Source organism: Podarcis cretensis (assembly GCF_951804945.1).
Source record: "Podarcis cretensis genome assembly, chromosome: 1".
In the NCBI taxonomy this organism is placed as follows: domain Eukaryota; kingdom Metazoa; phylum Chordata; class Lepidosauria; order Squamata; family Lacertidae; genus Podarcis; species Podarcis cretensis.
This window is the reverse complement of record NC_137170.1, coordinates 140707043-140733426: the sequence shown is the minus strand read 5'-3', so window position 1 is coordinate 140733426 and position 26384 is coordinate 140707043. Positions and strand designations below refer to the sequence as shown.

Sequence of the window (26384 nt, the reverse complement as noted above, 5' to 3'; positions counted from 1 at the left end):
GGGGTAGATCTCTTTGCTACCAAGAAAGTATTCTTTTTTAAAAAATATTTTTTATTAGTAATTTCAACATAACATTTTATCAGAGAACATATCCTTAAATTCCCCCCTATTTTCCCCTCCCCCTCCCCCAAACATAACCCCCTCCCCCCCAGACTTCCCTCAGCTCCTCTCTCTGGTTTATCAATATATGTTATTTTCTGCATGTTACAAAACTGTACAGATCCTTAATTTGTCTATCTAAATATTATCAATAAAAAGTTTGTGAATGTTTATTCAAAACCTGCCAAGGAGTCCAGTTCATTTTGTTGTTTCTTTAAGTACTTTGTAAAGGGTTCCCATTCATCTTTTAAAATCACAGTTATCCTTGTCATGTAGTTTGTGTGTCAGTTTTGCCAATTCTGCGTAGTGCATCAATTTCTCTTGCCATGGTTCTTTAGCCGGGATTTCCTCGTTCTTCCATCCTTGTGCTATTAAGACTCTTGCCGCCGTTGTCGCATACATAAAGATGTTTTTCAGTTTCCTTGGCAGGTCTTTTCCTACAAAAATCCTTCAGGTTTTTTGACAAATGTTAGTTGGAACATTTTCTTCAACTCATTATATATCATTTCCAAAATTTTTTTAATTTTACTGCAGTCCCACCACATATGATAAAAGGTCCCTTCTTTTTCTTTACATTTCCAACACATATTTGAACTGGTTTTGTACATTCTTCCTAGCTGCACTGGTGTTATATACCATCTATACATCATCTTAATATAATTTTCTTTCAGCAAGGAGCAATCTGTAAATTTTAAGTCAGCTTTCCATAACCTTTCTCAATCTTCCAACATAATATTATGACCTATATCTTGTGCCCATTTAATCATAACTGATTTCACCTCTTTGTCTTTCGTCTCCCATTCTAGCAGAATACTGTATGCACCTTTCAGCAGCTTTACTTTCCCTTCTACCGCTTCCCTTTGAAATCTGGATATCATGTAACTAAATCCTTTCTTACTGTCTTTATATGTTTCATGTAATTGTCGATAGTGCAACCAACTCTGAAAATGATCTTTTATTTCATCATAATCTCTTAGTATCCATTTTCCATCTTGATCCTTTAACAAGTCAGCATATGTAAGCCATTTTCCTTTCTTTCCAAGTGGTTTGAGCAGTAACGCTTCATGTGGTGAACGCCACCAAGGAATCTTTTGTTCTAGTAAGTCTTTATATCTCTCCCATACTCTCATTAATGATTTCCTAACTATATGATTGTAAAAACTTCTGTGTACCTTTCCTTTCCCATACCATAAGTATGCATGCCATCCTAATCTGTTACCATATCCTTCCAATTCTAATGCTTCTTGTTTTTCCAACTTGATCCAGTCCCTGATCCATACCAGACATGCAGCTTTATAGTATAATTTAAAGTCTGGGAGGGCAAACCCGCCTCTGTCTTTTACATCTGTAAGTATTTTATATTTTATCCTTAGCCTTTGCCCCCCCCCCCCCCGATAAAGTTTGAAATCTCTTTCTCCCATTTTTTGAAATAATCATCTTTCAGGATAACTGGAATTGATTGAAAAAGAAATAGCATTTTTGGCAACACATTCATTTTAATCGCTGCTATTTTACCTAACAATGAGAGATTCATTCTGCTCCATATTTCTAAATTTCTTTTTACCTCAAACCAGATTTTTTTATAATTACTTTTAAATAAATTTAGATTTCTTGATGTTAACCATATCCCTAAATACTTAAACTTTTTATGGACTTCAATCTCAATGTTTTGCTCCAACTCATTATTTTTTTCTTCTTCCTTCAAATGTTTAACTAATAATTTAGTTTTATCCCTATTTTATTTAAATCTTGCTACTTCCCCAAATTTCTGAATCTTTTCTATTACTTTAGGGAGTGAAGTTTTTGGGTCTTCCACTGTTATCACTAAATCATCTACATATACTTTTAATTTAAATTCACTTTTCCCAGTTTTAATGCCCGTGATCTCTTTATCTGCTCTTATATTTCTGGCAAGTACTTCCAGTACCAGGATGAACAATCATGGTGATAGTGGACATCCTTGTCTGGTTCCTTTTTGAATCTTACAATGATCCGTTATTACCTGGTTTATAATTAATTTTGCTTTTTGTTCTGAATAGATTGCTGATATTCCTTTTAGGAATTTAGGCCCACTTTTGATTTCGTCTAATATCTTTGTCATGAATTTCCAAGAGACGCTGTCAAAAGCTTTTTCAGCATCTATAAACATCATTGCTGCTTTCTTTTCATTTTTAGCCTCTAGGTATTCTATGATATTCAAAATATTCCTTATATTCCCCTTCATTTGTCTACCTGGAAGAAATCCTGCCTGGTCTTGATGTATATAGTATAGTATATTTAGTATATTTTTCAATCTGTTAACTAATAAGTTTGCAAACAGTTTGTAATTGTTGTTTAACAAAGAGACAGGTCTGTAATTTTTGATTTGCAGCAAGTCTGTGTCTTGTTTTGGAATTACTGTAATATAGGCCTCTTTCCATGTTTCTGGAATTTCACCTGTGTTCAGTATCTCATTCATGACATCTTTCAGTGGGTTCACTAGTTGTTCACTTAATTTTTTATAATATTTTGCCGTAAGTCCATCCGGGCCTGGTGACTTGCCATTTTTAGAGCCTTTTATTGCCTCTAGCAGTTCTTGGGTATTAAAAATCTTCCTTTGTTCATCCTTTATATGTGGCATGTTACTACTTCTGATATACTCTTCTATCTTGAATGTTTTTTCTTTCCCTTGTCTATACAAATCTGAAGAATATTTAACAAATCCTACTCCAATTTCCTTCAGCTTATCTGTGATCTTTCCATTTAGATTAATTTTATTTATGAAGTTCCTTTGTTCAGTTTTTTTAACTGCCAGGCTAACAATTTTCCCGGTTTGTTTACATGCTGAAATATTTTTTTTTACTCTCTTTATTTTCCAACTAATTTCCTCATTAATTATCGTTGAGTATTGAGTTTGTAAGGTTTTAATTGCCTGTTTCACTGCTTCTTTATTTGCTTTATTTGGCAGCTGTTTCTCCTTTTCAGTAATTTCCTCTAGAATTTCCTGTTTCTATTTCTCTTTCAATTTCCCTTTATATGAGTTTTGTTGTATAGAGTCCTCTCACCACCGCCTTACTTGCATCCCAGACTGACTGTAATTTTGTCTGTCCTTGATTATTTATTTCAAAATAATCAATCAAGGCCTTTTATATTTTTTCTACAAATTTTTGATCATCTAGTAAATCATCATATAGTCTCCATCTGAAAGAGAGTTGGCTTTCTTTTTGTAATTCCATAATCAAGGAATTTGGTCTGAAAAAGTTCTGGGGTTAATTTCAATTTTTTTTACTCTTATTTCCAATTCTTTGGAAATCCACAAAGAGTCTATTCTCGAGCTGCTATTGTGTACATGGCTGTAATAAGTGAACTCTGTATCAAACATATGTCTCATTCTCCATATATCTATCAAATTTATTTATTTATTTTTTTATAAAATTTTTATTAGGTTTTCACATTTTATACACACACACACACAAAACAAAAACAAAAACAAAAACAAAACATGTATAATTTCATACTCTTACTTTCTTTACCCCCTTTCCCTGACTTCCCCCCACCCCCTCTTCATACATCCCAATTCCAATAATTAATTCAACAAGTTCTTGTCTCTCATCTTTAACATATTATTATTATTTTTAATCTTAGCTCTTTTTACTTATCCACATTTAACTTATCCAATTCTCTTATAAACATTAAATCCTTTTTCTAAGGTCGACCTAATTTCCCTTCCACGAATTTCTCCCTTTATATATTAATTAATTATATGTCCTAATAGCCAAATACAAAAATCATAAAAGTTTTGAGATTCTGTTCTCCCCTTCCTCCCTACCCCAGTTTCCATCCCTTCCCAAGCAAATGTCCACAGTTCCTAGCCCGGATTCCTCACATCCGAGGCCTTCAAATCTCTGTCCATCTCTCTCTGCCGATTTTGTTGGTAATCCTTCTTGTTGGACCTCAGGTCTCGAAGGAGTTCTGTCACAGTCACATCAAATTTTCTTCCATCCAAGATACTTAAAAGCAGTTGCTGCAAAAGGTCAGCTGATCTCCCATACTCAAAGAGGAAGTCCCAATCATATTTCTTTATTCTTTTAAATTCCAGCATTCCAGGTATTCCAGGGACTTCCTCCTTCATCTTTCTCCTCTTTCGCAGATTTGTAATCCATAGATCTTCTTCTTTATTTCCTGACAATATAGACTCCTGATTGGTATTTTCCTGTACTTTTTCCACTCCTTCTTTCCTTTCCACCAGTTCCAAAAATGTCTCTTCTGGTTCAGCTGCAGATTTCTTATCAGTCCCTTCCTTTACACATTCAGCAGAGTTGTTTGTTTTAGGATTCAAGGTCATAAGTTCTTTGTTCATAGCCGTACTCTGCTCTTGCAGGATTCCCACAAGAAAGAACATTTTTTCTAACTCTGCCAGTAATTTTCCCTCTGCAGCCATTGTAATGTCTCTAGTTCCCCCTAGGGGGATTCCAATTGCTTAATAGTCCTTTTCCAACAGTCCGTTACTTTGTTATTTATAGCTATGTTGTTTCCAACCACCTCAATTCAAATACAACACTTTTAGTTCAGAGAGTTATTAAGAGAGTTATTAAGAGAGTTATTAAGTAACAAAGTTCTTAACTTTCACCGCCCGTTTGACAGCTCCTTTGACAGCTGTCAAACTCCTTATTCTTTTCCCTCCGGTTCATGCACAGGACGCTCCCGGGTTCGGGGGGGAGGGGCGTTTACACAAAAACTTCCAAAATTCCTCACTTTCTCTCCAGCACAAAAACTTCTTCTATCAAATTCATGGAAATATCTTTTATCTGACACCAAAAACAATACTCTCCACCTTAATTCTCCGATCCTTGCTTTAGATCGTTTGTAGGTAGGGGGGGTGCGGACTTCCCTTTAGCACATCCCCCGGTTGTACCGAATTCAAAGATATAAATTTTAAAGTCCAGATTCCATTCTACTCACGGGTTGTTTGTTTTCCAGTCCGAATTTTGGGAAAAAAGTCAGCGCTCTCCGGCCATGGCTCGCGGCTTCGCTCCACTGAAGTAGCGGTCTACTCACTGCACCACGCCGCTCCCCGTACCCTCTCCGTAGCCTTTAAAAAGGCTCTTCGTGGGTCGGGGAAGGCGCTTAAAGGTGCCCGCCGAGTCACCAAGTCCGCAGGCTTCCGCGCCTGTGGTTTCTAAGGGTCCCCGCGTCGCCGGCGCGGTAAGACCCGTCTTCAGCAGAGCCGATTCCCTCCGGAGCTAGGAGGGAATCTGCCATTAGCCGATCGCGCTAACCCGGAAGTCCTCCATATATCTATCAAATTTAGATTTTGAGTCATATCAAAAAAAGTCTTTGGTAATTTATCTTCCTTGGTCTCTTTTTTGCTTGGCTGATCTGCCTGTCTGATCTGGAACTCCATTTAGGTCTCCCATTAAGATCATCTTTTGATCTGCAAATTCGTGTAGTTCTGTTTCTAGTTTTTTAAAGAAGAATGCTTTTTTATTGTTGGGTGCATAAATGCCAACCAATAACACTTTCTCTCCCTGAATTTTAACTTGTATTATTAAGATTCTGCCTTTTTCATCCTTCTGAATCAATCTGGGTTCAAGTGCAGGATTAATGTAAAAAAAAAAACTCCTCTTTTTTTGGTTTTATCTGATGAAATGAAATCTATACCTTTTTTTTTTTTTTTTGCTAATTAAGACCCCCTTTTTTTGCAATATGTGTCTCTTGGAGGCAAATTATGTCTAATTTTTATTTTGCTATTACATGCTCAATCCGATTGCATTTGGCTTTACAGTTCGATCCATTCACATTCCAGCTCAGTATTTTAAGATTGGCCATTGTCAGAGTCAGTTGCAATATCTGTTTTTTCTGGTGTAGTGCCTTCCAATGCTAACTGCTCCAAGGCCTCTTTTTGTTCAGCTCAAGGGTCTCCCCTGTCTTGTTTGGAATCTAAGTCTCTCCTGTATTTGTCAAAGAACTCTCTCACCTGAAACTCTGATGTTAGCCTATATCTCCTTTTCAGGTATGTGAAAGAAATGCCGTCTGGAAATTCCCATTTGTATCTGATAGCTCTCCTGAGTGCTGTTGTTAAAAACCTATATTTGATTCTTCTAAATCTCAATTTCAGTGGGATCTCCCTAAAAATGTCTACTTTCTGTCCAGCAACCACGAGATTTTTTTCAAAGCTGTTCTGAAGGAATGCATCCTTCACTCTTTTTGTTACTAATGTTAATAAAACATCTCCTGGCTGCATCTGTTCTCGACTTTCGCAAGATCTAATTCTGAAACAGCTCTCTGAAAGTCCATCCAACCAGTCTTTACTTTCTCCCATCCATTCTGAGATTGTCTGTGTAACAAATGTCTCCAAATTTGGCTCTGTGTCAGATACTGGAAGGCCTCTAATTCGTAATGTCCTGTCTCTTTCCCTTAGCTGCAAGAGAAGGATCTTGTCCTCCAATTCATTCTGCTTCCCTTGAACCCCTTCCACAGTTCCCATCAACCCTTTTTGTTTCTCTCTTAATTCTCCTACCTTCTCTTTTAACTTTTTCTAGTTTGTCTACTTTGGTTTCCAATTTGTTGACCTTGTCTCCCAATATCCCAAATTGCTGTTTCAAAACTCTTCAAATTTTCAATATCCCTGTGCACTTGTTCAATCAATGTTTGATTGGATTTTTCCATGTCACTGTGAACCTGTTACAGATAGGAATTTCAGAAATAGACTGGAAAGAGAAGCTGCTGAATTGCAACTTATCACCAAACTTAAAACCATGGAGAGACCTGGTCTGAACAAAGACATTGGATTCTTATCTCATTATACATGACAAAGCCATTTTTCACCTTCTCACCCCTTGCTTTTTCCTGTAAGACCTATTGCAGTCGTTAAGAGTCGTCAACAGGCTCATCACAGCTATCTGCCAATCACCCAATCCCACCACCCTTCTGAGTAATACCCCTCCCCACCTTCTCACTATATAGAAGGGTCTGGTGACTTCTGTTTCAGTGTATCTGAAGAAGTGTGCATGCACACGAAAGCTCATACCAAGAACTAACTTAGTTGGTCTTTAAGGTGCTACTGGAAGGAATTTTTTTTACTGTGAACCTGTTTTGTAAATTCTTGCATTGATTGAACCATTTCTTTCCTGAATTCCAAAAGTTGCTGTGCAAGAAGATCTGTTTGCTCTTTCTCCCCTTTATCGCCCGTTTCTCCTCGCACACTAGCCCTTCTAGCGGCCGCTGCAGCTGCAGCTGCCACTTTCCTGGTTGTTGTTCCCTCCTTACCCAACATGTCTTATCAGTTGGTTCCCAGTGTTTTTTGAGTTGTTCAAGGTCACACCTGCAAGTTCCGGCTCTATCTAGCCATGAGGTTGTTTCCCCCCTCCCAGACTCTTTCCAGTTTCCCTTTCCCTTTTGTCTGCCTTCTCCCTCCCCACAACAGCAAATCATACAGTCATATAACAAAAAAGGCAGAGAGAAATGAAAACATCCAATAAATCAGGAGATATAAAATGTACAATTAAAAGGGCAAAAAAATAAGAAAGTAATTTAAAAGTCCATAAAGCAAAAAGATGTTAGGCCAGTTCAGTTTCAGATTTATGTCTTTAAAAACAAGGTTATTCTTTAATTTGTACTTATCTACTTGTAATTGTCTCAAACAGTGGTGACTTGCAATAGTTCCAGAATTTATATCTCCATTTTATTTCTTATATGTAATCCCATGGCATTTTGTCTTGTTGTTTAATTTACAAACGTGCTGGAGTTTCAATCGACAGATCTTTCTTGGCAAGCTCTTTCAGTCTCCTGGAGTATTAAAGTTACTTTGGAAGCTGTTCCAGGCTCTTTCCACTTTCTGTGGTTACCCCACAGAAGTGCTGAGAGTCCCCTGCTAGCTCCCTTTCTTTCCCCTTTTCCTCTTCTGCTCCACCAATTTTTAAAATACTGTTCAAATTCCTCCAGCTGTCAGTGGGTTTTTAACTTTATAATCCAATTATAAAGTCAGAGGGTTTTTAACTTTATAATCCAATAGGTTACTTGATAGTTAATATATATATTCATTAGAGTTAAATGTTTCAACTCTCCGTTGCTGTAGGCAGTCTCTGTGTCCCATTCACAAAAAAATTCCCTTTGCAGAGCTCATCCGCAGAAATCGGAAGCTGACTTCCTGTTTTGCTTTCGTTTCGCCAAATAAACTTTTTAGCCTCTAATTTTTAATTTTAAATGTTTTCTTTCACATTTACCTCTAATTGGAAGATCTGCTGCTTCTGGTGACAAATCATAGCTTCAGCAGCAGGCTGTGTTGGAGTTGAGAGCGAACTCAAGCCCCTTCCCTCCCATGTGCACAGCGGCAGCTGGGAGATGTTCAGGGGGCGATTTTTTCCACTCTGCTGGAGCCCTCGGGTCCCCACTCTTCTGTGGGGGGGGGTTGGGGTGCGCTGAGCTCTAGCGCCACCCTCCACGCCTTTCTGTCCACTCCATGTTGTTGGACGACACTTAGCACATTGCCATTGTCCTCCGCAGTAGACCGGAAGTCTGCTACCAAGAAAGTATTCATACTGACTACAGTGGTACCTCTGGTTACGTACTTAATTTGTGCCGGAGGTCTGTTCTTAACCTGAAACTGTTCTTAACCTGAGGTACCACTTTAGCTAATGGGGCCTCCCGCTGCTGCTGCTGCGCCACCGCCGTGCGATTTCTGTTCTCATCCTGAAGCAAAGTTCTTAACCCGAGGTACTATTTCTGGGTTAGTGGAGTCTGTAACCTGAAACATATGTAACCTGAAGCTTATGTAACCCGAGGTACCACTGTACTTCTCTCATGAGCTGAAGCCTTTGCATTTTGTTGTATGTGCCACTGAAAACCTCATAATGGAAATCCAAGCTGATATTTAATATATTGAGCCAGCATTCAGTGCACTGCTTGCACTTTTCAGGAGCCTACTATTCCCTTGCCCCATTTCAGTAGCTTAGAGGATATAGGCCTTCTATCTTCACACGGATGGGCACTTAACTAGCTGCTGCTATAGAAAAGTCACCTGCCTCTCAGAATCTTGAAGAAATGGTTTTGTTTTGCCATGCAGGCAGCTGGAGAGAAACAGGATAGAAAGGTCAAGGCATTCTTAAACAACTTTGACTCATGATTAGAGCATAACTTGTAAAGCAAATGGCCCCCTCCACTGCAGCAGACAGGACTTTGTTGGGAGCTTTGCATACCAACGTTAACACTTTTTATAGTAAGTTAACCTCCGATTCCTTTTAGGTTAGGATTTTAAGCAAGAAGATTGATTTTAGCGATATTCAATCCAGATGTGGTTCCAAGGATAACATCACACATTCAGCAGGGGGAGGAAATGTAAGTAAAGATGGCGCCTGGCAAGGTACCCTGGGCCACTTTGGTGACCCTCCTCTGCACAGCCTAGTCCTTTGTGTCTTCCTACCAAGCACTCTTTCCCTTCTTGCTAATGTTTCACAGACACCTTGGTCTAGTGATGTGTTCAGCATTGTGTGTTGAGTGGTGGGTATCTCCATCCTTCCTCACAGACCACAGCAAATTTCTCAGTCTCAGTCAAAGCACTCTGCTCCACAAGACACTGACTCAGCCAACTGAAATCCACAACTATTCAAGGCCTTATAAAAAAAAGAAATCCCAGTCCTTACAGGGCTGAAAATGTGAGAAAATATTAAGGATACAAACATAAGAGTTGCGCTTGCTTAGCAATCTGGAGGTAAGGCTAGCAATATGTCCTTAACACATGGTAGTGTTTCCTGACCAGGTGGCAGCCAGGTGGCTTAGCAAGAATAGGGGAATATAGCTGTTGTAGACCCACCATTGTGTGACTTCATTTCACACTGAAGGCCTTGTAGAATCAGAGCCAACTCGTGAGCCATATAATTTCTGGATATGCTTGACCCATTTGCACCATCTCATTTCATGGTGGGTCCAAAAGGGTGAATGAACCTTAAGTCTATCACATATCTAAGGCAATATCTGTAGTAGCACCCCCAAATGCCAGGAACATTGTAAGGAAACATGCCAGTTTATGCTTCAGACACATCTGTACTTTTTCCTCTTAGAGGATAACATAACCTTTTTAAAAAAGGTTAGCGAGACCAAATCGGGCCTTAGAAAGGTGGAAGTGTCCTTATGTAGCTACAGGAGCACTGAAAAATATTCCAATCAGAAATCCAGTTAAGCCACAGAAGGCAATCCTGGAACTCTGTGCAAAAAGGAAATAGAAATATGTCATACAGTTCTCAGCACACAGCACTGAAACAAACTTTCTTTCACATGAAAAAACTTAGGAAAGAACTTCACTCACCTTCCTGATTTACAGTCTTCACTTTACTAATGAAAAACCTTTAACATGGTTCTGCTAGGTTCAAATGGGAAGCTTGCTGTATTAATCTGGGTGTTTCCCTCCTTTGTGGCATGATTGTATACTACTAATCATCTATTTTCTTACAGTATATTTCAAAGTCAAGGCACATTCATTTCCAGGTTTTATTTTCTCATTCCCAAGATATATTTTTGTATATTTTTAACAGGTGCAGATCGTAACCAAGAAGATAGACTTAAGTCATGTGACTTCAAAATGTGGCTCACTAAAGAATATCCGTCACAGGCCAGGTAAGATGGAAATTCTCGGGGGGGGGGGGGAGAGAATTTTGCAAAACACGGATTTTCCAGGGTACCTGATGTCCATAATAAGTACTCAGGCACTGTAGGAAAATTACATTTCCTGGGGTACCTGTCATCTGGGGTGTTGTCATTGCCACATTTGAGAGTGAAGGAAGCCTCCAGAAAAACACCTCCACTGCCACTGCCAGATAAATGTGAAACGAAGAAGATGGCTGTCCCTCCCTATAGCACATCTGCTGTGGGTTTGCATATTTCCCATGGTATTTTCTTTTGCTAATCTCATGTACCACTTACTAGGTTATAGAGGCCATGCATTTAATATGCATATTATTGTGTTAATATGGTTTTGGAGCTACTCCCATTCCTGATCTTGGGTAAGCAGTGGAAAGGAAAATGGAGCAGGAAGATTAAGGGAAGGCAAAAAACTCATGCCACTTTCTTCCCTAGTCACAGTTCATGCACCCTCAGGTCTTCTTCCCCAAACCCAGAAGGATTCTTCTGTTGAAGTGTTTTATATAGGCACTCTCTTAACACTCTCCGTCCATTATGCAATGATTAACCTTGGTTTCTGTTGTGGTCTGCTTCCATGTAAAGTTTTGGTTTCTTTTCCAAACCCCTGACACTAAAAGTTCACAGAGGAGCATTAGCTTATTCCAGTTTTGACATTAGGCACTTGCATACATGAGTATCTCTCTCTAATTGAAAGCCATTTACAAATGATTTCTCATTCTGAAGTACACAGTGCCAGCTGCCCACACAATGAATGGCCTGATCTGCACATAATGGAAAGCCAAACTATGCTTACCAGGACTGCACAAATGAGCTGGCTCCTGGAGGGGAGATTGTACCCGCTGTGCTTCTCTCCAAGCCTTTCCACTGAGCACAGCATAGCAGCCACAGCAAAGTTTGGCTCAGTGTGTCATCCTAACCCCATGATCATTGTTAAGGAGGAAAGTATGTGTGTTGAAAAGTGCTTCAGTCACAGTTGGAGAGTCTTGCTGTATTTTCTGACTTAATTTTCCTCCCATAACATCTAGGTGGAGGGCGAGTGAAAATTGAGAGCGTGAAACTGGATTTTAAAGAAAAGGCCCATGCCAAGGTTGGCTCGCTTGACAACGCTCACCATGTACCTGGAGGAGGCAATATCAAGGTAAGGCGCTGCCACTTCTACTTACTGAAACATTCATTCTGTGCATCATCCAGTTGCTTGTGAATACCCTAGATATCCAGACTAAGTGGTTCCACTGAAATCAGCAGGACAAGTTAGTTGTGATCCAAACCTTTATCACCAGCCTGTTTATTCTTTATTACATAGGCACTGCACAATTTGTCTTTTGAGCCCAGGAATTTCTCAAGGGAAGGTTAGCTCTAACGGCAGCAAGCAGGCCCAGGGGCTGAGGTGGGGCTTCTCTTAGGGAAGGCAGAAATACCTGTGAGGACTGGGGATTCATCCAGTGTTGTGGTCAGCCATGTCATATATACACTAGAGCAGTGTTTCCCAACCTTGGGCTTCCAGCTGTTTTCAGACTACAATTCCCATCATCCCTGACCACTGGTCTTGCTAGCTAAGGATGATGAGAGTTGTAGTCCAAAAACAGCTGGAGGCCCAAGGTTGGGAAACGCTGCACTAGAGTATGATAGCCTGAGGTGGGTCAGCAGGTATCAGCTCCACCACTCACTTCACATCCTCAACCACATCATAGCTGAGTAGAGTTGCAGGAGTAGAGGTGTACAATCCCCATGAATCTTGAATCCATGGAATAAAACTGTTGAGGGTCCCCCCCCCAAAAAAAAAACTTTTGTGTGTGGAAAAACCAGGCATTCATGGGAAATTTGAATATATGCCATTCTACTTACTTTATCAAAGGTCAAATTGCTTTGCTGCTTTAATATGAAATATTATTATATAAAACTTAGTGCATACAATTATACTGGGGTATTTTCATAAATGTATATATATGACTTGGGGTTCAACCCAACCAAACAATTCTGTAATTTTATGTTGTGAACAACCCTGTGATCTTCAGATGAAGAGAGGTAAACAAATTTAATAAATAATAATTATAACAACAACAATGATTATGGATATATCCAGTATTATAGATGAAGCTGCAAACTGTTGTACCTTAACGTACCTAGTTATGTCTTGGATTTTGCCAGCTGGGAAATAAAGAGAGGTGAGAAACAGAAAGCTGTAATTCCTATAGTTAATGTTTGGCAACAAGGATTTTTGGGGGGTGGGGGTTAAAGGAATTGTGTGTGCACAGTCTTCAGTTCTTTCCAAAGAAAACATTTTATCCTTATTTATTTTGTATCTTTACAAACTTCTTTCTCTTTAAGTAGAGGAGTAAGGTTGCCTAGGAAAAAAGGTAAAAGTAAAGTGTACTCAGAATGGCATTAAATATGAAGGGAGTTAACATTATTTTAATAAGATCAGTGAAATTTCTTACAGGGGTTTGCCCATCTACAAATTCCCAATGAAGTCCAGCTGAAGAGGAGCTGCTCAGGCAAACGTCTATGAAATTAGACTCATGGAATTGTAGAGTTGGAAGGGCCCCCGAGGGTCATCTAGTCCAACCCCCTGCAATGCAGGAATCTCAGCTAAAGCATACAGGACAGGTGGCCTTCCTAACACCTCTCCTGGGAGTCTGTTCCACTGTTGAGAAGGTCTTATGATGTTTAGTCAGAATCTCCTTTCTTATAACTTGAATTCATTGATTTGGGTCCTACCCTCCAGAGCAGGAGAAAACAGGCTTGCTCCATCTTCCATGTAACAGCCCTTTAGATATTTGAAGGTGGCTACCATATCTTCTCTCAGCATCCTCTTATCCAAGCTAAACATATTCAACTCCCTCAACCATTCCTCCTAAGGCTTGATTTCCAGACACTTTATCATTTGCACATGTTCCAGATTGTCAATATCCTCCTTAAATTGTGGTGCCCAGAACTTGACACAGTACACCAGGTGTGGTCCAACCAGGGCAGAATAGAGCAGTACTATGAGTTCACTTGATCTGGACACTAGACTTCTGTTGGTGCAACCTAGAGTAGGATAAGTACCGGTATTTTTTTGCTGCTGCATCACTCTGCTGACTCACGTTGTACTTGTGGTCTTCTAAGACTCCTAGATCCTTTTCGCCTGGCAAGCCACATGTCCTCCATGGAAGTTAATATTATTTTGATAAGATTAATGCAATATATTATGGGGGGAAATTGACTTGGGGGAAAATTGAAGTGAATTTGAGGGGCTCTGCTGAAGTAAAAAATCCATAGCCCTTTCATGGTAAATTAAAATAATATTTATTAAATTGACACTTTTTCTTTGGGGAGCTTCACATGTCTGCAGTTGCTGCGTTTTCTTTAGTGAGCCTGCTTTCTTTGTACAGATTGACAGCCAGAAGCTAAATTTCCGAGAGCATGCTAAGGCCCGGGTAGACCATGGAGCTGAGATCATCACGCAGTCACCAGGCAGATCCAGCGTGGCTTCCCCACGGAGGCTCAGCAACGTCTCATCCTCTGGAAGCATCAACCTGCTTGAATCTCCTCAGCTTGCTACTCTCGCTGAAGATGTCACTGCAGCCCTAGCTAAACAGGGCTTATGAATTTGCTTCATTTAGCAGTGTTTGAAGTAATAATATTTAGGCATGAGCTCTTGCCAGGAATGGGCTCTGAGCAGGTGTTAACATTCATTCTTTACCATGTCTAAAATTAAGTCACATCCCAAGACTGTAGTAACCATAAAATAAAAACTGGGGGAAAGTTATATATAGATGCAGAAATTGGCCTGATTTCCATTTACAGCAGGAAGACACTGGCTTTTATGTGGGTACAATTGCAGTATATTACATTGGACAATAATTGTCGGTCTGCCCTGTCTTGCATGGAGTACTGTACTATGATACAATGCATTTTTACCTTTCATGTGCCTGAAGGCCATCCATCTACCACTTTTTGAGGAGCCTTGTTAAATACCTTGAGTTGCTCATTTTACCATTTTGTTGATGGATGGAATTAAGGAACATCTCCCATTGTAATTTACTAACAGGTTAAATTAAACTGGAGAGTCTGAATACCAGGCAGAAGGGCAAATAAACATGTCAAAGCTTCAAAAGGGGGTGTGCAGGGTTGGGTTATTTTATATAAATGGGTAGAAGAAAGAGTCAGTTAAGTTATTAACGTTGTTGAACTTGGATAATTATGTCGGTGTATAGCTGATTCCAATAAATTATTTAACTAATAATTAAAGAAAGTAGTGGGGGGGGGGAATCATATGAACTGTACTGGGGAAGTGGCATTTTTCTTTTCTAAAAGCAGCTACTGAAAATAAGCAATGGAATTGTGTCTGATTAGAATGTTGGTTAAGCAGCTAGGTTTGTGTCTACACTACTGGTTTCACATCCTTTCCATCTGTTTGATACAGTATTATTATAGATATATATTTCTCTGTGGCCATTTGTGATACGCCCTCTCATACTTGAATATTCTACTTCTTTATTCACAGTATCTGTGTCTCTTGCACCCTTTGGTGTTGCAATTTTAGGTATGTAAAAGTAGATGTTAGCAGGGTTTTTATTTCCCTATTCAGACTTTTAAAAAATACAAAAAGGCAAAGATCTTTTAGCATGAAATTGCTTTCTGTGACATCTCAAAACTGTGACCCTGTTTTAGTGCAAGATGCAAGTCTCTTCTGTGATACGAGAAAAAATACTCTCCCTTCTTTCTCCTGTACTTCCTCATTCTTTTTTTTATTATTATTATTTAATTCACCATGAGTATATGGGGTCCAAGTATCTTTTTTTAAAAAAAGTTTTCCAAAAAGATGGATTTGGATTCTAAATTAATAAAATAAAACAATGGTTCATTTTTTGGCATTTTTTTAAAAATCCTGCAGTAAAAGTGGAATATAAAGTTATTTATTTATTTATTTTCTTTTGCTAAAGTTGAAATTCCAAGAAATAATGGGGGAGTTTAAACAGAAGTCATTTCCATTCCTTTAATGCATAGATGTGCTCAGATGCCTCCGGAGAATGATGCTCTGGAGAGATGCATACATAATGCATGTTGATTACTGGTAACATAATTAAATAAGCTTCTTATACAGCATCACCAAGGTGATGGAACTGATAAATAAATCTGCAGAATGCATATGTTGAACATAAAAAGTATATGACAAGTGTGTGTAATAAGAAATAAGACAAGAACACCTAGACATTAAAACAAGTGGAGTCTAGGGGATTTCCACCACTGCCACATGGACACTAAGAGAATATTGGTGGTATGGTAATATGACACATAAGTGGACAAATGTCTACTCATGTTATGTATGTTAGCTTTGACTAGATGATAATAATTACTTATTTCAACCTGCAGATCAATTGCTCATTTCCTTATAAATTCACCTGCATAACATTTGCATGCTCTCAAGCTGAATACTCTCAAGTACATGAACGGTTCATTAGGATGATTTTACATGTTAGAAGCTTTTTGAAAAGGGCTACCTCTTCAACACCTTAATTTACAAAATATGTATCCAGTACTGATTTTAAAATGGTTTTTAAAGATAGAAAACATCAACGGTATGATCAACCATGAGTCTTGGTAGCACCATAAAGACTAAAACAATTACCATGGCAAATGTTTCAGGAACTAGAACCAAATTATCAGATGCACAGATCAGACTTCCAATATATTCCAGTACTGTTCCCTTAGTTATGGAGTTCCATAAAATTAAATTAGATCATGAATATTTAAAAAAGCTTTCTAAATGGCATCAGCTTATTTCTAATAGGTAAAACTTCAGCAGTGTATTGTAGAGCTTGTTCAAATTCCATGGAATGAATGAAAGCCTAAGTAATATCCTTATACATTACATCCTAAAAGCAATCTCATGTTGTAAGATGCCTCATTCAGTTTATGATGCAGTCATATAATTAATAAAAAAAACCTAGCTTAGACACCAGTGCATCAGGAGGACTCTTATGGCTGTGATGTTGCTTAGAATAATTGTACAAAATACAAACACTAAGAACAAAAGAAGAGCTCTGCTGGATCAGACAAGGGGTCCATACCACCACCGCTTCAGGAAAAAAATAATAAAGGCAAAAGAACAGTATTTTTAATGAAATGTTGTCACTCTGACTCTATGCCATTGGTTCTTGCAGATTAGCCTCTTAGTGTTTTTACATCTTTTTCCAGTCTTAGAGAGAGTGCCCAAGGTACTACTGAACCTCACATGGACTGATGCTGATTGCCAGCCAGTCAGAACAGTGTTTAATCTGTGACTATTTTGTATTCTGCTTTTTTGGGATATAAACACATTCTAGATGGTGAAGTTATTTATTGAGTATATATGTCCAACGCTGCCGAGTCATTAATTTCATGCTGCAAATTTATCTTTCTCATCTTAAAGTCCTTGTAATCGATAATCATCCTTCCATAGAAAGTTGCAGAATTTTGCTGAAGTCGTACAAGTTGAAGAGCCAGCAGGAGATCATATTATTAAAAGAAATGCACACACTATGTTACAGGACTCTAGATTTTCGCTGGGGTGGTAGCGGGAGGGGGGGGCAGCCAAATCTTAACTTCCCATGCCTAAGCTTCATTTAAAAGCTAACAGCACAACAATTCAGGGGGAAGTTATCTTGTGCAACAGCCACACAAGGGCACTGCTGTTCTTCAAGTCAGCAAGATAACATTTTGCTGGATTGTGCCCTATTGCAATTATCGGAACACACGTCTTTGTCGGTTTTATGGAGCTGGCACTGTAACACTGACTAACAAGCTCTTGTAAGTTAAAGTATAATGAAGTAATGTGCACTTAGCAATTTGTGGAGAAGATGAATAAAAACATGTAGGGCTGCCATAGATGGTTCAATCAAGAAAACATCTGTCCCTTGGGATCCCTCTGTTTCTCTCTGCTTACATAGCATTTGCTTCTGTGTAATCCTAGGCATGATGAGACAAAAAAAGACAGACAGGCAGACATTTTTTTGTCCAGCAACAGTAGTCCAAGCTGCTAATTATAAGGGTAGTCCTTTTGCCTACTGGGATATTATCTATAGAACATATATGGCATTAGACATCTAACCGTATGCTCTCCTATACAGCTGCAACCTTTCTCTTCATAATGGCTGTTTGCAAATATCTATGTCTGCCTAGTGTACGTCCCGAAGGATCCAAAAATGTGGACCACCAAGTCACAACAAGCATGCAAGGGGCTTTTCTGTAGTCCTGAATTCCAGACTCCCTTCCAGAAGGTATAATGCAAATCAACATACAGTGGTACCTCGCAAGATGAATGCCTCGCAAGACGAAAAACGCGCAAGACGAAAGAGTTTTCCGTTTTTTGAGTCGTTCCGCAAGACGAATTTCCCTATGGGCTTGCTTCGCAAGACGAAACGTCTTGCGGGTTCTTACGAGTTTGTTTCCTTTTTCTTAAAGCCGCTAAGCCGTTAATAGCCGCTAAGCTGCTAATAGCCGTGCTTCGCAAGACGAAAAAAACGCAAGACGAAGAGACTCGCGGAACGGATTAATTTCGTCTTGCGAGGCACCACTGTAAAAGAGGAAGCTGGAAGCCAAAGCTTCAACCTAAGCCAGGGCTGCAGTCTCAGAGCTGCTAGGCTGACCTAAGCCCACCAGCGGCTTGGTAGACCCTCTGGTTTCGCTGCCTCCTTAGAAGTGTAAAAACAGGGTAGTAGTAGTTGAGCCCCCAAAAGGACACCCACCCACAGTTGACCGGGTGTGATCAGCTTGGTTGTGCAGACCTATCCAGAAACTGCTCTAGAGCTTTCTCTCTCACGCACAGCTGTTCCTAGCAAATTCCATTACAAATTAAGCAGATAGTGAGTTTGCAGATTTGGTAAGGCCAGGCCTAACAGTCATTTCAACTTTAGCAAAGAGAAACATAAAATTGCCTTCTGTGTGCTGGGATTCCCCTCCCCCTTTCCCTTTTTTCAAAAAGAAGGAGGAAACAACAGTAGGCCATTACAAAGCCTGTGTAGCCATTTCTTTTCCTGGCAATTCTAGAGCCTGTTATCATAAAAGAGGCATTTCTTGAATGGCTGGTGGTAGGTAGTTCATGTTTTTCAATCCAATTTGCAATTGTATTTGTTGCTGTATAGTGATTGTTTTGCAAAATAAAATGGCTTGTCATCTAATTGCTTGCACCCCGTCTTCTTTCTTTGCATTTCTCCCCTCCCTCCACCAGTGGGGTTCTTAATATATCAGCATCCTCACCTGATTTGTCTTTGCAAATTTTCTCCTTTTAATAATGACTCTCGTTAGTGGTGCAGATGGGCAGTTGGGCACTCTAGTCCTAAAGGCCTAAAGGGCCAATTCAGGACCCTTGCCTGCAATTTTTTTACTTCAGCACAGCGTTTCCTCAGAAGTAAACCCCTTGCCTGCAGTGCGGTTGGCTCCCAGGTAGGTGGGCTTAGGATTGCAACCTGCGTGTTCCTGGTCAAAATGGAGGCCTGCTTCTTCCTGAACTAGGAAAGCTGCTGCCCGGCTGTACCAATTCCAGCAGAAACTTGATATTTGCAAGACAGAAAAGAAGGAAACAGGTAACGGGGGGGGGGGGGCGACCTTCTAGTTTTCTGTGTGTTGAAGCGAGTATTCCCTCATGTGAGCACTCTCCTTACAGACTGAAGCAGATAGTGTTGGCTAGCCTAGTATTTCTGATGTTTGCCTCAAATATGAGGTGAGCATAGGTTTCAATCCATCAGAGTCATGCTTTTCTTGCCCTCCTCCCAGCTTCCAATATCTTTCCCTCCTTTTCCCATCCAACCCAATGAACAGTGTTGCTACAGAGAGAGAAAGATTTATTTGCAGCAGCCACTGGCCTTCACAATTGGAGCAGGAGGTAAAAACGTGTATAAGCAGGGAATATTAATCACCAAACTAAATCAAAGCACCAGCCATTGTGGTTTGTATACAGAATAGAAACACTACGCAGGTAGAATTGCCAAGCTCCAGGGCCTTTTTTTTCTTTCAGCTTGAACTTTCTGGAACTCTATTCTGAACTACAAGGAGAAAAGTCAAATAATAAGTGTGCAAATGTTCAGATTGAGATAATGGGCCAATTAATTCTTTACACTAAGCTGTGTACAAAGAGCAAACTGACAGCACATGAACCACCATTTTGGCCTCTCCGCAGAGGTGTGCATTGGCAGGATGCCACGGATTCCCCCAACCCTCCTTTGGCCTTGGGGAAATGTCATTTGGGCGGCTGGAAAAGGCCTGGCAGCAGAGCAGGTGCCAAGATGGGAGCGAGGAGAGATTTCTCTCCCACCTGCCATGGTAAGTCGGAACGAGGCCTAAAGGGTCTGGAAGGGTTGGGCACTTGCTGCCCTGGGCGGGATATAAATGTAATAATAATCCAAAGTATTTCCTGAATTGAATCATAGAATCATAGAGTTGGAAGAGACCACAAGGGCCATCGAGTCCAACCCCCTTCCAAGCAGGAAACACCATCAGAGCACTCCTGACATATGGTTGTCAAGCCTCTGCTTAAAGACCTCCAAAGAAGGAGACTCCACCACACTCCTTGGCAGCAAATTCCACTGTCAAACAGCTCTTACTGTCAGGAAGTTCTTCCTAATGTTTAGGTGGAATCTTCTTTCTTGTAGTTTGGAACCATTGCTCTGTGTCCGCTTCTCTGGAGCAGCAGAAAACAACCTTTCTCCCTCCTCTATGTGACATCCTTTTATATATTTGAACATGGCTATCATATCACCCCTTAACCTCCTCTTCTCCAGACTAAACATGCCCAGCTCCCTTAGCCGTTCCTCATAAGGCATCGTTTCCAGGCCTTTGACCATTTTGGTTGCCCTCCTCTGGACATGTTCCAGTTTGTCAGTGTCCTTCTTGAACTGTGGTGCCCAGAACTGGACACAGTACTCCAGGTGAGGTCTGACCAGAGCAGAATACAGTGGCACTATTACTTCCCTTGATCTAGATGCTATACTCCTATTGATGCAGCCCAGAATTGCATTGGCTTTTTTAGCTGCCACGTCACACTGTTGGCTCATGTCAAGTTTGTGGTCAACCAAGACTCCTAGATCCTTTTCACATGTACTGCTCTCAAGCCAGGTGTCACCCATCTTGTATTTGTGCCTCTCATTTTTTTTGCCCAAGTGCAGTACTTTACATTTCTCCCTGTTAGAATTCATCTTGTTTGTTTTGGCCCAGTTCTCTAATCTGGGGTGTTAGCCACCCCTCCCAGTTTGGTGTCATCTGCAAATTTGATCAGGATGCCCTTGAGTCCATCATCCAAGTCGTTGATAAGATGTTGAATAAGACTGGGCCCAAGACAGAACCCTGTGGCACCCCACTAGTCACTCTTCTCCAGGATGAAGAGGAACCATTGATGAGCACCCTTTGGGTTCGGTCAGTCAGCCAGTTACAAATCCACTGAGCGGTAGCATAGTCAAGACCGCATTTTACCAGCTTCTTTACAAGAATATCATGGGGCACCTTGTCAAATGCCTTGCTGAAATCAAGGTAGGCTACATCCACTGCGTTCCCTTCATCTACCAGGCTTGTAATTCTGTCAAAAAACGAGATCAGGTTAGTCTGACATGACTTATTTTTCAGAAATCCGTGCTAACTATTGGTGATCACAGCATTCCTTTCTAGGTGCTCACAGCGTGTTTGCTTAATGATCTGCTCCAGAATCTTCCCTGGTATTGATGTCAGACTGACTGGGCGGTAATTATTTGGGTCCTTTCTTTTCCCCTTTTTGAAAATAGGGACAACATTTGCCCTCCTCCAGTCTGCTGGGACTTTGCCTGTTCTCCAGGAATTCTCAAAGTTGACTGCTAGTGGTTCTGAGATCACATCTGCCAGTTCTTTTAATACTCTTGGATGCAGTTCATCTGGCCCTGGAGACTTGAATACATCTAAACTAGCCAAGTATTCTTGTACTATCTCCTTAGTTATTCTGGGCTGTGTTTCCTCTGCTGAATCATTTGCTCCAAATTCTTCAGGTCGGGCATTGTTTTCTTTATCGGAGAAGACTGAGGCAAAGAAGGCATTGAGGAGTTCAGCCCTTTCTGTGTCCTCTGTTTGCATTTCACCAACTTCTCCTCTGAGTGACCCCACTGTTTCTTGGTTCTTCCTTTTGCTATGAACATACCCATAAAAGCCTTTTTTGTTGCTTTTAACCTCTCTAGCAAGCAAGTCGTTGATAAGATGTTGAATAAGACTGGGCCCAAGACAGAACCCTGTGGCACCCCACTAGTCACTCTTCTCCAGGATGAAGAGGAACCATTGATGAGCACCCTTTGGGTTCGGTCAGTCAGCCAGTTACAAATCCACTGAGTGGTAGCATAGTCAAGTCCGCATTTTACCAGCTTCTTTACAAGAATATCATGGGGCACCTTGTCAAATGCCTTGTTGAAATCAAGGTAGGCTACATCCACTGCGTTCCCTTCATCTACCAGGCTTGTAATTCTGTCAAAAAACGAGATCAGTCTAAAACAGTCTAAGCTACCAGGCACTCGCCCTTAAATCCTTACTGTCCTGACACAAGTTTCTGCCTCGGTACACAAGATACATTTAAAGAAACACTACATCAATTGATCCTGGGAACTAGTTTACCCCTAACAGAGCTACAGTTCTCACTACCCTTAACAAACTACACTCCCCATGATACTTTAGGGGAAGCTGTGTGTGCTCTTTTATGTATGGCATTCACAGCTTACCCTTGTATTGTCCCTATCGGCCCAGTCACAAGTTGAATAACCAACAAAGTGCTACCAGGATGCGAGGAGGCTGCTGCTAAGTTGTGCAAGAATTAGTTATAGGAAACGACCACACAGAATCAGGATCCTATACTATGTTTTTCTTTGTGTCCCCATGTATAAAAGACCCTTATTTTTTTGAACCCCAAATTAAGAAATCAACATTTTATGATTATGATGAAATGATTGACAGTTCTGGCAGCTTCTTCATGGCAGCCATGGGAAGGTAAGTAGTGTTTTTGTAACCCCTGTGCATTCCCCATCCGTGTATAAGACAACTCCCAATTTTTGGCAGATTATTTAAAACAAAAAACATCGACTTATACACGGAAAAATACGGTAATTGTAAAGTTGTAAACTAGAGGCCCAAAGGCCATCTAGTTCAACCCGCATGCAATGCAGGAATCTCAACACATGGTCCCCTGCCCAATTTGAAACCATACCGGACGCTGCTCAGCTTTGCAAATGTGCTAGCAGTTTTACTGCCGCACCGCTAGGATTGTTTCTAAAGGAAAGTGACAAGGCCCAGTTTTTACTGAGCACCCTCTGGCACACAGCCCTTGCAAATGCAAAATGTTGGAAGGAAAAGGGCAGCTGTGATTAAACACTGCTGCTAAGCAAACCACATTCCACACATGTTCATAGGACTCGTCTTTATTCATTGTTGCAATGCTGCTTCCTGCGTGAAAGCCTTGATAATAATGTTGTGCATTTTTTAAATACTTGTGCCTGCACAGAAACACACGCGCAGAAATTTACAGAGCATACTGTCCATGATAGTTTTTCCTCAAACAACACTTTGGCTAAATGTTCTATATCCTTGCAGTATAATCTAGAGTGAGGCAGGTTGTTGTTGTTGTTGAAGCAAACAAGCCGCCAGGGGGTGCTTTAATAAGCATTTAAAAGGCTACTCTAAAAAGCCAACTCTTCAAAGCTGGTGATCTAAAACTGAGGACAGAACTGTGTGTGACATTACTTAAGCAAATACATGTATTCACAGTAACTAGGTAGTAGGGTGGTTGGTTTGATGCTTAGGGGAGAATTAGCAGGGGCAGGTTCCTGCTCCTGCCATTTCTTCCCTGTAAAGTTGCTCCCCTCCCTGCAGGACTTAATTCCAGTCTTGGAGGCAAATGTGGAAAAATAGATTAGAAACAACTGAGGAGGCATCTACAAGGAACAATTGTTAGAAATGAAGAGGATTAATCATCCCAACTCAGCCTGCCAATTTCCCCTTCCAAATACCCTCTTCCCCCACATCAGTGTTAGGAGGCAAACACAGGTAAGTGAAATCCGTAAGGGCTGAGTGGGTTTGAGAACTACCGGTACTTGCTTTGTAACACTCCATTCAGGTCCTGTCCCTTGAGCTTCTACTTGAACTTTAGAAATAAACAGCTGCAAACAGGGGAAAATGAGACAGGCCTGCCCACAGAGCAGTAAAAGGTACTGTAGAAATATATTTTGGTGCAGTTTTCTCAACATCAAATATTTTGATCTAGATCTGCTTTGGTTTATATGCCCTAAAACTGATCCACCTCAACAAGACTACTATTTTTGCACAGATATTTTTTATTTGTTTCCTTGTTTGTACCTCACCCATCTGACAGGGATGCCCCAGCCACTCTGGGTGGCTTCCAACATATATAAAAACATAATACAACTTTAAACTTTAAAAAGCCTTCCTATAGACAGACATTAAATATACAGAAGATATTGGTGCTTTATGGTCTATAAAAAGGAATTGGTTAACTTAAAAAAAAAATAGAATGAACATAATAATAAAAAGAGAAGGCAATTATTGGCAAGGCATGTGTGCGGAAACTGAAGTCTTGGTACAGTCATCTCCCAGTTATTAAGACTTCAGAAAATACTTCTGGGTGGAGCATAATGGATGGAACGGGGAGCTTTTGGTTATTCCAACCATAGGTCATGCTGTATCTTGAAAGGAGGCTTTCAGCTTTGCTTCTTTCCCACAAACTCTTCAGAGCAATAAAGTTGTTGTTCAGCATTCATTTTGACTTGGCCCTGTACTAACCTTACAGTAGCAATGGAAAATACTGCCTTAGAATTGTTCAACACATTTTAGCAGAATGATTAAACTTGCCACATTTTCTGCAATCCTTCCCACATGCTGGGCAGTGAATTCCAATTTGGCTGATGTCACACACACAGCATGCCATGTCTTTCAGGGGTGTTTGTCAGTGCTCTCTCCTTTATTTGAGGCTGAATAGCCTTGATTTTGTTAGAAGTGCTTTTTCACTGTATGGTGTCCCGTGTGTGTGTGTGTGCGCGCGCGCCCGCTGCCCCTCAGAGTTGTAGCTGCTTACTCTGCCTTGCATATACCCCTGCACACTCCATGGTTAAATGAGTCTTTCTCAGTAAACTGATACGGCTTTATGCCATGTAGTGTTATCTATCGGCTGTGGGGAGGACTGCAGGGCCTGCTCCCTTCCAGGGCCTTTTCCAACTGGCCCAGGGGGCGTGGCCCAGGCCCTCTCTCCCAGCTATAAAGGGACTCCTGCTGCAGGGAAGCCTCAGACCATCGGCTGGGTGAGGACTGCAGGGCCTGCTCCCTTCCAGGGCCTTTTCCAACTGGCCCAGGGGGCGTGGCCCAGGCCCTCTCTCCCAGCTATAAAGGGACTCCTGCTGCAGTGAGGCCTCGGACCATCGGACCATCGGCTGGGTGAGGACTGCAGGGCCTGCTCCCTTCCAGGGCCTTTTCCAAGTGGCCCAGGGGGTGTGGCCCAGGTCCTTATTTGGAACAAACTTTTTGGGAAGGGTGGGAAGTGTTCTGCCATTGCTTCCCTGTTCCAGGTGGTTAATGTGCTTTAAAATGTCCTCAAGCAGTCGGTGGCAATTTAAATTTTTTTTCCCTTTTTTCCATTGTTGGGGGTGGGTGGGATGGATATTTGGTTGGGGATTAATTTTAGTATAATTGTTCTGTTTCTTTTTGTTGTTGTTGTTGTTTTATTGGTTCTGTATAGTTTGTGTTTTGTTTTTAAGGGGCGGGATTAGGGCTGCCTGGGAGTGGGGCCCCAGCCAACACGATGGCTGGGACAAGTTCCACAGGGGGGGAAGCACTGGGACATCCGATCTCGGTGATCATGGGCAGGAGGCGGAGTTACGCTAAGACCAGACCATGTCATTACCGAGGAGGCAGGTTTAGTCGTTGTTTGAAGACTATTCCTGCCTCCGGGTCTGGCCTTGACCGGATGGATACTGGAATCAGCAGGGGAAACCTACATGACCTGAAGGTGTTGCTGTGTAATGCCAGGTCAATGATGAATAAAACCACTGCCATCCACGACCTGATTGTGGATGGAGGATTTGACCTGGCATGTGTGACAGAGACCTGGTTGGAGGAAGCAGATGGGCCTGTCCTTGCCGCTGCTTGCCCACCAGGTTTCTCTTACGCACAGAAACCCAGGTCATGTGGGCGGGGAGGGGGTGTTGCAGTGATTTTTAGGAAGTCACTAGCTTGCACCTGGCGTCCTACTGGGAAGATCCAGTTCTCTGAGTGCATGTTCTGGAAGTTGTGCAATAGGGGCAGTACAGGATTCCTTTTGGTGTACCGACCTCCCCGCTGCACCAAGGATTCCCTGTCTGAGCTGCTTCAGGTTGTGGCGGATTTTCTCCTGGAGACACCTAGTTTGGTTGTCCTAGGGGATTTTAACATCCATGCCGACACAACCTTACAAGGGGCTGCTCGGGACTTCGTGGAAAGCATGGCCTCCATGGGGCTGTCCCTGAATAAGTTTGGCCCAACTCATAGTCATGGACATACCTTAGACCTGGTGTTCACCTCTAGTGACGTGGGTGATCTGACACTAAGTAAAAGTGAAACAAAAGAAGTGCCATGGTCAGATCACTTCCTGGTGCAACTGGACTTCTCCGCGATCCTTCCCCTCTACAGGGAGGTGGGACCAATTCAGATGGTCCGCCCCC

The 26384-nt window shown here is 41.1% G+C and overlaps 1 protein-coding gene and 3 long non-coding RNA genes across 40 annotated transcripts in view; 1 reads left to right on the top strand and 3 right to left on the bottom strand.

The window, feature by feature from the left end:
• The window catches only part of MAP2 (microtubule associated protein 2), a 323285-nt gene extending 308821 nt beyond the window's left edge, over positions 1-14464 (top strand). For 31 of the 37 annotated variants that reach the window (XM_079975430.1, XM_079975463.1, XM_079975460.1 and 28 more), the window contains 4 exons: positions 9322-9414; positions 10608-10689; positions 11739-11851; positions 14088-14464. In XM_079975430.1, the coding sequence (XP_079831556.1) occupies positions 9322-9414; positions 10608-10689; positions 11739-11851; positions 14088-14303 (504 nt within the window). In that variant the 3' untranslated portion in view covers positions 14304-14464. The remainder of the gene's footprint in view (positions 1-9321; positions 9415-10607; positions 10690-11738; positions 11852-14087) is intronic. The other 6 variants (XM_079975447.1, XM_079975459.1, XM_079975458.1 and 3 more) reach the window with 1 other exon arrangement.
• The window catches only part of LOC307220561, a 320367-nt gene that overhangs the window by 237197 nt on the left and 56786 nt on the right, over positions 1-26384 (bottom strand). The gene's annotated exons all lie outside the window — the stretch shown is intronic.
• On the bottom strand, positions 150-8048 carry LOC307220513. The gene is made up of 4 exons (XR_013840900.1): positions 7169-8048; positions 5358-6759; positions 2018-3470; positions 150-1984 (listed from the first exon to the last, which is right to left on the bottom strand). It is a non-coding gene; the product is annotated as an uncharacterized lncRNA (long non-coding RNA).
• LOC307220853 lies at positions 19505-22472 on the bottom strand. Its single transcript, XR_013841131.1, has 2 exons — positions 22404-22472; positions 19505-19721 (listed from the first exon to the last, which is right to left on the bottom strand). It is a non-coding gene; the product is annotated as an uncharacterized lncRNA (long non-coding RNA).